Source organism: Protomyctophum parallelum, assembly GCF_964188405.1.
Source record: "Protomyctophum parallelum genome assembly, chromosome: 3".
Classification (NCBI taxonomy): domain Eukaryota; kingdom Metazoa; phylum Chordata; class Actinopteri; order Myctophiformes; family Myctophidae; genus Protomyctophum; species Protomyctophum parallelum.
In genome coordinates this window covers 36,132,219-36,145,875 of record NC_139698.1, presented here as the reverse complement: position 1 = coordinate 36,145,875, position 13,657 = coordinate 36,132,219, and the positions used below count along the sequence as shown (strand labels likewise).

Genomic DNA, 13,657 nt, shown 5'->3' with positions numbered 1-13,657 from the left:
AGAGAGAGAGAGAGAGAGAGAGAGAGAGAGAGAGAGAGAGAGAGAGAGAGAGAGAGAGAGAGAGAGAGAGAGATAAACTTATCATATATAAGCCACCTAAATTCAGTCATGTTTCTTTCATTGTCTGTCAGAATGTCACACGTAAAATGATAGACACTTTATTATTGCTCTGAGAGAGAGAGAGAGAGAGATATATACGGAGGGAGGGGGAGAGAGAGAGAGAGAGATATACGGACTTACGGAGGGAGGGGGGAGAGAGAGAGGGAAAGTGAGAGAGAGAGATATATATACGGACTTACGGAGGGAGGCGGAGAGAGAGAGAGGGAAAGTGAGAGGGGTTGTTATGGGATCCGTGTGGAGCCGGAGTGATTGATTGATTGATTGATTGCGCGGTGGTGGCAGCCGGTCATTCAGGGGAGAGAGAGACGCTGAATCACTTTCATATACCAGTGACACACATACACAGAGACGTGGACCCTGCGTGTCCACGGACTCGGGTCGGGCCATCCCGTATGTAGGAAGGCCGCCCGGGGACCTCCGTGGTTTTCGAGCTTGTAGATCTGCTCTTTTCGGTGCGCAATAGAGGTGACAGCTCGGGAACGCATGGTCGCCTGGGGACGGCGGTCCACGGAACCGGACCGGCGAGGCGACGCAAAATGATTAAGCCCCGACTTACGCCGTACGCCGTGCCCGTTACGCCTACGCCGTGAATGGATTTCGCCCCACCTGTATATTGGTGTGATTTCAGGTTACTTAACGCACTGAAACTCTTGTCAAATAGTTTACGGTGGAAAGTGTTTTCTCTCATTTCCGCAAGTTTGTACTTTTAAAATGGCTGTATTGTGTTGGGGCTTCTCGTCGGTGCCGTGTCATTAGTCAGACTGCTCATTATTCCGACGGCGTGTTGGTCCAACTCGCACATTACTAACCCTAAGTGCACGCAAAGCCACGTAGTCAATACAGAGTAATGGGATGTCGGAGTTCTGGGCAGTCCCCCTTCTAAGATTGCTTGTTTTGAACACTTTATTCTTTGTTCCAGGTCAGACTGAGGCGATTAGAGCGAGAAAGAATTAAAGGTAAGAATATTGGGTAGTATTTATAAATAACATTGATCACATGTCATTGCCGTTGGATCAAAAACCGATTAAAGACTCAAGAACTTAAAAACAGCCACATGAAATCACATACTGCGCAGCAAGAAAAGAGAGCAGGCGTCTCTTCCTGGTTTTGAAACAGCTGGTGGATGGAAATAACACTCAGGCGTGGCTTCAACTTGTAGCGTCTGCAAAGTGTTTCCATTCTCCATGCCGACTCTACGAGTTGAGGCTGTGCGTGAGCGTCATTTCCATCCACCAGCTGTTCAAAAACCCGGAAGAGATGCCTGGACATTTTTGACGCGACAATGTGCTTGCGCCCAGCGTGTTGTGTCAGTAGGGCGACTGTGGCTCAAGAGGTAGAGCAGGTCGTCCAATGATCCATGGGTCGCAGGTTCGAATCCCGGCTCCTCCTGGCTACATGTCGAAGTGTCCTTGGGCAAGACACTGAACCCCAAATTGCTCCCGATGTGCTGGTTGGTACCTTGCATGGCTTCCGCCGCAATCGGTGTATGAATGTGTGTGTGAATGGGTGAATGTAATGCACAATCTATGTAAAGCGCCTTGGATAAAGGCGCTATATAAATGCACCATTTACCATTTAGTCTCTTCTGTCTTAAGATGTATGCAAACACTGATTATTTGTTTTTGGACAGAATGTAAGAGCATATCTACTCAAGCAAATCCACCTGAAGAACATAAAGTAGATAAAGGTATGTATAGTATTTAGCCTCAGATTGTTTATACAGTATCTCACTCACAGTATTTTAAAAGTTGAGCAGGTTGTGTTATTGAGGCATCATTTTGATAGTGTGTGCTTCACAGAAAAGTTCTGGAGGCTACTAGAGAATCTATGGCAATGTGTGGATCCTCAGAAATCAAAGATGGCGCAAACACTGCACTTCCCTGGTAAGGCATCGTTATTAATATTTGACTGGTATAATAGCATTGCCCCTATAGCACTAATCCTTGTAAACATGAAGTCATTGATTCCCACCACAACCTTAATACAGTGAACATGAAGTCATTGATTCCCACCACAACCTTAATACACATAACAAGGGGAAATGTTATCTCAACCAATCGCTTTGTGTTTGTAATTCAGAATTGCTCTGTGCTGTCTTGTTTTTTCAGAAGCCACTTGCCAGATTACATGCACTCCTTCAGTAAATAGCCCCCGTCAGTTGGCTACATGTGAGAGACCCCAGCCTGCTCCCGGAAAACTCCATGCACCCCACCATCACCCCCTAGAGACTAAAACTATTTATGCACCTTTGAAGCACAATCCACCTATGCTGCAAACAATTCAGAGCCAATCTTCTCCGCAACATACAGTTGGAAAGAGGCACAGAGCAAAGAAAGGCAATGGTCAATCTAAGGATCAATTAACGGAAGACAGCTCGATTAACACAGACAGCAGTTCGAGTATTCACTTCCATAAGAGTGATGTTGAGAAGCCTCGACGTGGTTCATCCGTCCAGAAGATATTGGACTTGTTTAAGCCTTTGCCTCGGTGCATATCACCGATCCCTAGAGCGGTAACAATTCATTACATCTATTTGAATTGATGTGTATTAATTTAATTTAATTTAATTTCAACAGCTTGTTCTAATGCTTTCACCTAATGATTATATTGGGTGCAACTTGCTGATTATATTATCCACAGTACTTGTTAGATCAATTGAAAGACCAATTCAGAAGCCAGTAAAAAATTGAATGTATCATAAATAATTAAATTTCTAATTAGTAATGCTTTTCTTTCAGGACAGAGATGTTGACCAGCTGGAGGTAGGGAGTGGACAGAAGGAGTGCCCCACTAAATCTATAGATGAGTCTAGTCTTCAACAAGAGGATGCTTTGCTCTTTGCAGCACCTGAATCCTCTGGTCTAACTTTAGATCAGACTATGGGCTCTCCGGAGAAAACGGAAGAACTCGTAACGATGGAGTCAGGCCACCACCACACACCACCCTCTATGTCACCAACAGATACGACTGTACTCGCACCTGAACCAAACATGGCAACACCTGCATCAAGTCGTCATCCTGAATCCTCTGCACCTCTGACGCAGACTGCAGAATCTCCAGAGGGAGTGAAGCAGAAGGTAGAATGCTTTTCCAGTGCAATTCATCCCCAACATTTTGGCAGAATGGCAGGACTTTAAAAGAAAGCAAAATACACAGTACAGATCTCAGTTTTTGTTAATTCATCGGTTGCTGGTTATCAGGTTATGATGGTATCATCATATGATGGCATGGCTGTGCCCCTCTTCGCACCCATTGGTTGCCGTTTCGTGGTTGTACAAAAATCCTTTCTCTCCATCTACTACTATTGAAATAAGGTGTTTTTCAGTTGCTTCGTATTGATATTCTGTACATTCAATTCTTATTTTAAATTTGGTGTCAGTAAAAAGGAACATCACAGGTGCAGCATGGTGACTGGGCATATCATGTTTAGTTTTTTCCAAATTCAACCTAAACAAGGCGTAACCAGGACGGAACAAGGCAGAAAGAGCCTGCTGGTTAGTCAGTCAGGGACCAATCAGAACGCGGACAAATGGTGAATTATGCTTATTGGTTGCAACTTACTGATTCAAAACACGTCTCATATCCCATTCTGTCTGGTGGATTGTCCGTATGACTTCAAACTGATTAAAAACGTGGATTAAACAATTAAAACATAACTCGGACAACTCGCGAATAGGGAAAGTGTTCTACAATTAATTAACTCGGGCAAGTCGTGAATTCAAGTCAAAGTACTTTTTTGACAAATTGAAAGACAAATTTAGAGTATCATAAATTAATTTCTAATTCCTTGCAATTTCTTTCAGGACAGAGACGCTGACCAGCTGCAGGCAGGGAGTGGAGAGAAGGAGTGCCCCACTAATCCTATAGATGAGTCTCCTCTTCAACAAGAGGAGGCATTGCCTATTGCAGCACCTGAATCCTCTGGTGTAACTGTAGATAAGACTATGGGCTCTCCAGTGAAAACAGAAGAAGACATAATGATGGAGTCAAGCCACCACCATGCACCACCCTCTATGTCACCAACGGATACGACTGTACCTTCACCACTCACACCTGAACCAAACGCAACACCTGCGTCAAGCCATCATTCAGAACCCTCTGCACCTACACTGACTGCAGAATCGCCAGAGGGAGTGAAACAGAAGGAGGAATGCATTTCCAGTGCAAGTGATCACAAACATTTTGAGCAACATGAGCATAATCACAGGACTGTAAAAGAAACCGAAATACACAGTACAGATAACGGAGATGCGAATATTAATCCAAAGCATATGCAGACTTCAGAGTGTTCTGACGCTCTATCATCGACATCATCTTCCTCATCAGACATAGTACTCCTTGTTGAGATATCCTCGTTAACCTTTGACACTAATAGTCCATCTAACACCGTAGAGCCTGAAAGAGCAGTGTCTGTGGATAAGAGTCCATCTAACACCATAGAGCCTGAAAGAGTAGTCTCTGTGGATAAGAGTCCATCTAACATCGTAGAGCCTGAAAGAGCAGTCTCTGTGGATAAGAGTCCATCTAACACAGTAGAGCCTGAAAGAGCAGTCTCTGTGGATAAGAGTCCATCTAACAGCGTAGAGCCTGAAAGAGCAGTCTCTGTGGATAAGAGTCCATCTAACACCGTAGAGCCTGAAAGAGCAGTCTCTGTGGATAAGAGTCCATCTAACACCGAAGAGCCTGAAAGAGCAGTTTCTGTGGATAAGAGTCCATCTAACACCGTAGAGCCTGAAAGAGCAGTCTCTGTGGATAAGAGTCCATCTAACACCGAAGAGCCTGAAAGAGCAGTTTCTGTGGATAAGAGTCCATCTAACACCGTAGAGCCTGAAAGAGCAGTCTCTGTGGATAAGAGTCCATCTAACGCTGTAGAGCCTGAAAGAGCAGTCTCTGTGGATAAGAGTCCATCTAACACCGTAGAGCCTGAAAGAGCAGTCTCTGTGGATAAGAGCTCCTCAGAATCGCTCGTAGTCATTCACACTCGAGGAGAAAGTGAAGGATCGTTAAAAGAGGCTACTCAAGAGAGAGAATCAAAAGTGGATGTAGTAGAAAGTATTCATAATGTCACACCCTCTGAAGTAATCCATATTAGTGATGAAAGAGCATCACTTGATGAAAGTGATGCCATAGACTCTAAAATGACATCAGAGCGACAGTCTGGTACTTCTGTAACACTACATTCAACCCAGGAGAAAAGCATACATACTTTGTGTAGGAAAATGAGTCCAAACTGTCTGCTCCCCACGTTGGAAGTACAGAAACTGAAACGTCAAATTGAAATGGCAAATGTTGATGTTACATCTCAAACCAAGGGTGTAAATTCCATATCTGACAAGAAAACTCAGGGTCACACTACCACAAATGGAAGTACAGATTCAATTCCATCTCTGCTTGGACTAACTGCAGAAATGTCCACCATGGCACAACCACAGTTCATAGGCCAAGTCCGCTCCGAAATGGGCCCTCCACTTCCTCCTCTACTAGCCCCTCTAAGCGCAACACCCCCAAAGACATTTAAGCCAATCAATCCAAAGCAGGCTATTGGAAAACTCTTATTTCCCTCACCCATGGAGAACCCCCCTTCTTCTCCCACCCTGGACATCCACACTTTGCCTCATTTCAATGTGGCACCCAACAGTTGCCTCACCAGTCCACTGCGTTCAACTGAACTTCATATGTCCCCACTTCAGTTTGGTTCTGCCACTCCAAAACATGCTGTACCAGTTCCTGGTCGCCTGCCTTCATCCGCATTGAATAACTCCTCTCCTTCATCTTCCAGCCCATCACAGGAAAATCCCATGAGGATGCTTGATACCATGTATCCAGAACTATCCGCTCGGGCCCGTACGCTAAGCATCCTCCGTGGAAATGTCGGTCTCAAAATCTGTTCTTCAGACAGTTTGACAATGACCACAGCGACAGTCAGTCAATCATCTGGTTTCATCAACTCTTCTACAACAGCCTTCACCAAGACGGAGGTGAGAGGAGAGAAGAGACCTGCAGTGGATCTGCCTTCTCCCAAAGATTCCAAATGGAGACGGCTAGATGGCTGCTCTGTTGGTCTTACTCGAAGGTTGCTGTACCCCACTGCCCCAGGTAGCTCTAATGAAAGCGCTTTACCTCTGGAGTCCATACCTCAGGGACCCGATGAGATGGCCTGCCAATCTGTGGAAGGCAGTAAGGTGCGGATAGTCAATTCTCTTGAGAAAATTAGAGCTTGTTGTTTTGATCTGCTGCCTGCAATCGAGAGTCATTTGAAAGTGGGGCAACTGCCCAAGAAGCCTGTTCTGACAGATGAGGAGAAAGAGGTCATCTCTGAGTTCTGCAAAATGAGTTGGGTAAGTTAGTGCTTTTATTATCGAACGTTGGGCCTTAAAGCTGCATTATGTAACTTTCCTCTTCTACCAGTGCAAGTGCTGAATTCATTACCATTGAGCTAATCAAGCCTGCCTGCTTGCTAAGGGGATACATTTTATCTCTTGACCATCAGGTCAAAATTCGTGTGATATCCTGTGTCTAGGTGAGACGGGACCTTTGACATGGTCTAAATGTCTCAATAGAAGAGCAGGAAACAAATTACAACCGCCCCAATTGTATAATTTATATTGTATTAACATACTCTACCTACCATACAGATTGGACAAAATTACATTTTATTCATAAAACAAAGTTACATAATTTTTGTAGAACAATACCAAATCAGTGTTGCTGTATCTTCAGTTCTTACTCCATCATTTGAACATGCATGAAGAAGAACAATGCACAGTAAATTCCACAGTGTCAATTCACCCATTTGCAACTCTGAGAGTTATGCTTCCATTTGGATACATTTTATACAGTTCAATTAACAGGATTCTACAGTGTGCATCACTTTATTTCTCCTGTGCGGTGTGCAGTAAACTATAAAAGTAAGAAATTACACCCAATAATATGAATTTGTAACTTTTGTCCTACTAGTTAGCAGACGATATGATTTCATCCATCTTGACCAAGCTGAAAACCGAGAGAGGGACACTCAGTGGGGACTACATGCAGGCGCTGTGTAGAGTTCATACAGCAATCTGTCGACAGAGGAGAGACTTGGAGAAGGCTCATATTCTGGCATATAGCATCATAAGAGAAGGTAATCAGGATATTTTTGATGTTCTAATCTATTCTATACCTAATTTTCCCTGTATTTTCCAAGTGGAATTCTACAGTTCTAAATCTGAATTGGCCATGTTCTGAATTGGTGCATTTAAAAAATAAAAATAAACCTACGCAATTGTTGTCTTTACATAAGGGATTTGACAGAAATGCAAATGTTTGCTCGCACATGCTGATATTCTATGTCTGGATTCTGTTTCAAATATCAACACCAAATCAAAATAAATATATTTTTTTCATTGATCAAACAAAATCCAAAGAATTGGAGCTGGAATACTGATTTGTATGATTGTATTACGGTATACAATTTTTCCATGCATGGTGAACAGTAAGAGATTGCCTGTGTGACTACAGTAACGCTTGCTTTTTGCATTCTTGTCTTTACTGCTACAGATTTTCCGGATGCTGCTAAGCTTATTCTGTTTATAGTAACCACATGGCCCAGTGTACTGTCACACAAGAGCAGACTGTGTGAGGCTATACATGCTGTCACCCAACAGAGAGCACAAGGTCTGGTCCTTGACTGCCTTTCAGCTTACCTTGGCTGGGAGAAGGTAAAGCCTCCTCTTCCAAGGAGAGATTGCATTTGAGATTTATTTTTGTGTGGTGTTTATCTATTGATTTATCTATTGATTTAAATTGATTTCGTGGTCCCTTTTTATAAAAGTTCTTTTTAATTTCTTCACCTCTTCAGTTGCTTTATCACATTTTGAATCCCAGGTTTAATACATTTTATAAATTTTTAAGAGAAACTTTGACAGAAAAAGACTCGCTCACTGTATAGAAACTAGTAAAAACTCCTTAGACTGAGACTTAAGAAATTATTTATTGTCTCCACCAGGCCGCAGGCATGTGGGGAGAGTATGTTTTGCACTCTGTCCGTCCGTCCGTCCGTGTGTCCGTCCGTCCGTCCGTCCGTGAGCAGCTAATCTCGGCCACCGTTAACCCGGTCGATGCCAAATTTTGCACACACACTCCCTGGATGCCAACGATGAACCTCTGCCCCAAACTTTCCAGAACGGCCTGTTATAGCGCCACCAGGAGGCCGCTTTGTGCAAAACAAGTTTTTGCACAGTACACCTACAGATTTTGTCCAAACATCACGCAAATTGGTACACAGTCTCTCTAGAGCCATTCAACGAAACCGGTCTTTCAGATTTCTCAGACTCCATCCTGATTGGTTAAGATTGGCTTCCAAAATTCACAGGAGTGCTCAGTTTCAAACAAAATGCTGCAAATCATGAACACATCGCGTGATTTCCGTGAAATTGTGCACCCACATTCCCACTAGGCCGAGGACGAAATGCCACATGAACAATTTCAACTCAGCCTCAAGGTGGCGCTATAACTGCCCCAAAAGTGTTTTTAACTCTAACTGCACGGATCTGTGGATAACTTTGTATGCCAACTCCCTAGAGGCCAAGGAAAAACCTTTGCCTGGAATTTTTCACATCTGCTCTTTATAGCGCCACCAGGAGGCCGACATATGTAAAACACATTTTCTATTATTACTCCTTTACATTTTATCCAAATTTCACGCAAATCGGTACACATGATCTCCATAGTCATGTGATCAACACGGAGCGGCACCATTTCCCATCTTCCATCCTCATTGGCTAAGATTGGCTTCCAAAGCTCACACGATTCGTCCATTTCGAAAAAAGGCCACAAAACACAAACACAGTGTGCAATTTCCGTTAAATTATACACGCACATTTTCACTAGGCCTCACGGTGGCGCTATAACAGGCCAATTCCTGTTTTTAGCTATAACTGCATCGATCTGTATACAACTTATGTATGCACACATGGAAAAACATTGTACCTGCATCCCTCCAACACGAACCTCCGGCCCAAATCTTCCTCAACAGCCTGTTATAGCGCCACCATGAGGCCACAACCTGACCTGCCCTGGTGGAGACCTGTGCCGATTGGCACTTTATCTAGTTCCTTTATTTTATCATGCTCATAAATTGCTTTGTGCTCAAAGTGCAATTAAAAAGCAAATGTTTCGGTCCTAAGACCTTCGTCAGTGCTATATGATTTTCACAGACAGAACTTGCTCTTAAAGAGCTCCAAAACAATACAGCTCAGGTGCTGAGAATTGCTAATTACTAATTGATGACCTCAGCAGATGGTGGGGCGTGGACATTACAGAATACAAAATCACAGTTATATAGGGAACAAGAATATTGCATACATCACATGTTAACAGACTTATACAATCACTTTTTGAAAATAACTTATTACTTATAGGTAACACTGGAGGGAGAGATCTTCATTCAAGCCACCTGGATTGACAGACTGTAAATAAAAAATCCATCTAGATTCAGTTTGGACGAGTTTAGTGTCTAAATCGCCCCCTCTTCTAGATTTCTTAATTTGATCAATAACTGTGTAAGACAGATCTGCTATGGAGTGACCGGCTTCCATGAAATGTCTGGCGACAGGAGATTTGATGTCCTTGCGTCTGATGGCACTCATGTGTTCTATGATGCGTGTGCGGACTGCCCTAGATGTTTTGCCTACATACTGTAGATTACATTTACATGTAATCATGTAGACTACATTAGAGGAACTACAATTCACAAATTGTCTGATAGTGTATTGTTTGTTAGTAACTGCACTTGTAAATGTGTTTGTTTTCTTGGAGTTTTTACAGGCCACACAATGTAGACAAGGGTAGAAGCCGGTGACTCCATCCAACCGCCCCGTGTGTTGCTACATTTTTAAGAGCCACACTTCCCCTGAGCAATTCCATCCCGAGCGATGGCAACAATGTACTAAGTGTACTCCTGACCTTCATTGCATTTATAGTTTGTACACATTAATAACGATAACGTTTTTGCTGTATCTCTTCAAGAGCCCACCTGGTGACATTGACCAGTTGATTTCCAGAACAATGTCTGACGTGCAGTCTCGGGGCAATCTGCCATTCAAAAAACACAGTCGGTGTGGGGATGACCTGGGGACAGAGGCCTGGGAGAACGTCTTCACACTGGATCTTCTCTGTACACACACACCATGGAAGTGGACCTTTGAGAATATATTGACGTGAGAATGGTTTTCCTTCAACCTTACGCAACATTATCTGATCCACAAGCTCAATGTGTGCACTGCGACGAGTTGTGAAGTTGGAGGCCATTTTTGGCGCTTGACAGACACCGGTGCGCAACAAAACATAACTTTAATTTGACTGGTTTTCTTACATGTTACGTTTATGTATTTCTGGATGCAATAATTCATTTTCTATCTTACACTCCCTTGCTTTTGTAAAAATAAATACATTAAATGATTCTGTTCTGATCATATCTGTTTTTACAGCAAAAAGTTGTGGCCCCTGATGCACACATGGGTGATGCACAGCAAAGAGCCTAAGAAGCTGGTCTCTGATGTGACTGTTGCCACTGTCCTCAGACTCATAGGTCAGTTGTTTTATTTAAACTGACTTTTGTGTATTGTAGAAATGCATTTGATTATTTTATCATTTTTGATCTTTTCTTTTTCTGGTTTTCCTTTTGTATCAGGACGTCTTGGCCACCGGGGAATCAAGGAGAAATGTGTTTCCACTGTGAAAACTGTCGCCTCTGTCATCAACACTTTTGTTAGGCATGCAAAAGCAGAAGGTATGTTATGTACTCTGATGCTTTTCAACATTTTGAAGCATTTTAATTAGCAAAGTGGAGATGGCCCTAGGCCTGTCACAATTGTAAAAACGTTGTAAACTTGTAGATCAGCTATTTACGCCTTTTTTAAAACCAATTTGAAAATGTAAAATAATTATATGTCTAATTTCTTTGTATATATAAATCGCTCTGGATTAAATGCCTAAATTGTAAGTTGTTTGTCATATCTGCCCTGTGCAATTGTTTTATTATGAATTTGTATTCATATGTTCCAAAAACAATTAAATCGTTAATCGCAATTATTTGGACGACAATTAATCAGCAACTTAAATTTCATAATCGTGACAACCCTAGGTGGCCCCATTTTTCGTGTAAGTGGGAGAAAAATATCCTCTCGATATGTAGTATATGTGAGTGAATGTATTTAACCACTTTAAACCCTAATAACTTAGCTGACTGTGGACCTGAGGGCTCTACACTTGATTTACTCATTTGATTTATTCCACTTCTATACCAAATCTCTTCACCTAAAGTAACCAATCTACAAGCTCACAATGCATAACGCGTCTCTGTGTTTGATCTGCTCTTTTTTTCCCTCTACACCAAATTTCTTTCACCAAAAATCTACAAGCTCACAGCAGGTTATTTTGCAACACGTGGGCTTGTAGATCTGCTATTTTCTCTGAATTTTCTTATGAAAGCCATTGTCTGGCTGAGTATTGACATTGGGAGATAAAGATTGATTGAGTAACTTTTGGATGTGGCTAACGCTGTTTTATTCCTCCCTCCATCAAGGTGTACCGTGGGAAGTCCAGTTAGCGGCTGTCTATTGCGTCTATGACCTTTCTCCTAGCAACCCCAAGGAAGCCCTGGAAGCGTTGGCAGCATGGAGAGGAGAAACCACTCGGAGCGTCCCTGCTGCTGTTACCAGCTGTATCAACCAGATAGCTTCTGTTTGCAGACATATTAAGAGATGAGCATATGCATCATGCATATGATAATATAGACCTCCACTGGCAAATGGTTGAAAGGGATGTTTGTTTTGTCCTCTCTTATTGTTGAATTGTTCTTTTTTCAAGATCCTGGAAAATGGCAAACTTTAAAAAGTGCATTGGCTGAGATTGTTGGTAAAACATACAACTATGGTATTCCTATACAGTTGTTGTAATGCTAGATGCTTAATACAAGTACTGTATGGGGAGAATTGCTGTCGCTTAACATTTTCTCATCACCTACTCAAGCAGTTACGATTATTAGAATGTAATGATGTCTTATGGAATAAAATAAATGCAACAAGGGTAGGAAAAAAAATAATAATAATAATAATAAAAAACAATTTAAGATGTCTTTGAAGCAAGTAATGTAAGAGTCAGAAACCTGTCGTTTAAAGTAGAGATGTCCCGATACTGTATCGGTATCGGATCGGCCCTTATTGGTCATATCGGTGAATTATAATATGTCAGTCTAACCACCGATCCCACACAGGGGTAAGGGGTTGACACTGGCAGGTAAATAAAATGTTGGGACATGTGCAGTTTGCTTTGGAGGTGCCTAAATTGAAAGTGCACATTTGAGTGAGGAGTCTGCTATAAACACAACACGAGAGATATATATATATATAGCTAGATTTCTATAAACACAACATGAGATCACGACACTGGTATTGGTATTCGGTATCGGCTTACACAGAAATTGAGGTATCGGGATCGGATCGGAAGCGAAAAAAGCAAACCGTGTTACACAAGTGTGTCATGGTGGATGGGAGACGAGTGATATTATGTTACAGGTGTTAAATATGCTATGGCACGTTTCTGTTTAACCACTTGAACCCCAGCATCTATTCTGGGGGGAACATTAGCCGAAAATAGCTGATCTACAAGCTGACAACGCATTTATGTGTTGTCAGCCTGTAGATCGGAATGCGTTGTCAGCTTGTAGATCAGCTATTTTGGCGTAGATAGAAATGAGTGTGCCATGAATTGTTGCTAGTCTACTTTGGTCTTCATTCAAATACTGAACATTCTTTTGAATGAAAAATTGAAGTTTATGATTACATGTTCAACAGAATCCTGCTGGTTGTATTGTAAATGCTCAGTCACAAAATTGGCAGGTGACACGGATAAGAGCTATATTGCCTCATTGAGCAGACAAGCCATCAATCATTTTGCCTTTATTTGCCAAAATAACTACCTGCTAGACTTTTAATTCCCTCAGGAAGTTTGATGTGCAAGTTTGTGCATTATGTTTATGCAAATATGTTTTTTTTTAAAGTTGTATATAAAACTGTAAAGAGATATTTTTATTTTTCACATTAAAATGTAAACCCTCTCCCTCTCAAATACTATATAGCTTTTAAAATAGGCTCTTTGTGTGGTCACATTGATACATTCCAGTCATAAACTCTGCTTCATTGTCACATCAAGTCTACATGTGTAAAAAAAAAAAAAAGTATTAAAAGTGGGTGAATTTCTTTATGGCCTACTCCTACTGAAGACTGATAGAGGCTATAATGAAATACCGGTACTTCAATTGTGCTTTACAAACCATACAAATTGGTTTGCGACATTGAGACCAGAAAATACTGTCAACGAAAATGACTTTATTGTCAGACCACTGGCCACTACTAAGTTTCTGAATTAACTGCTTTCACATTGTATCACGATATCGCCTGATTTATACGAAAATAGCCGATTTACAAGCTCATAACGCGTCGCGTATGCTACGGGTTGTGAGCTTTTAGATCTGCTATTTCCGCCGACTGTCCAG

General features: G+C 42.0%; 1 protein-coding gene across 1 annotated transcript in view; it reads left to right on the top strand.

The window, feature by feature from the left end:
- The window catches only part of ice1 (KIAA0947-like (H. sapiens)), an 18,232-nt gene extending 5,019 nt beyond the window's left edge, over positions 1–13,213 (top strand). The window contains exons 12-23 of the mRNA XM_083761484.1: positions 1,040–1,076; positions 1,751–1,807; positions 1,920–2,003; positions 2,229–2,632; positions 2,859–3,197; positions 3,924–6,458; positions 7,078–7,243; positions 7,660–7,820; positions 10,129–10,319; positions 10,590–10,690; positions 10,793–10,891; positions 11,687–13,213. Coding sequence (XP_083617610.1) covers positions 1,040–1,076; positions 1,751–1,807; positions 1,920–2,003; positions 2,229–2,632; positions 2,859–3,197; positions 3,924–6,458; positions 7,078–7,243; positions 7,660–7,820; positions 10,129–10,319; positions 10,590–10,690; positions 10,793–10,891; positions 11,687–11,868 — 4,356 coding nt within the window. The 3' untranslated portion in view covers positions 11,869–13,213. The remainder of the gene's footprint in view (positions 1–1,039; positions 1,077–1,750; positions 1,808–1,919; positions 2,004–2,228; positions 2,633–2,858; positions 3,198–3,923; positions 6,459–7,077; positions 7,244–7,659; positions 7,821–10,128; positions 10,320–10,589; positions 10,691–10,792; positions 10,892–11,686) is intronic.
- The last annotated feature ends 444 nt before the right edge of the window (positions 13,214–13,657 follow it).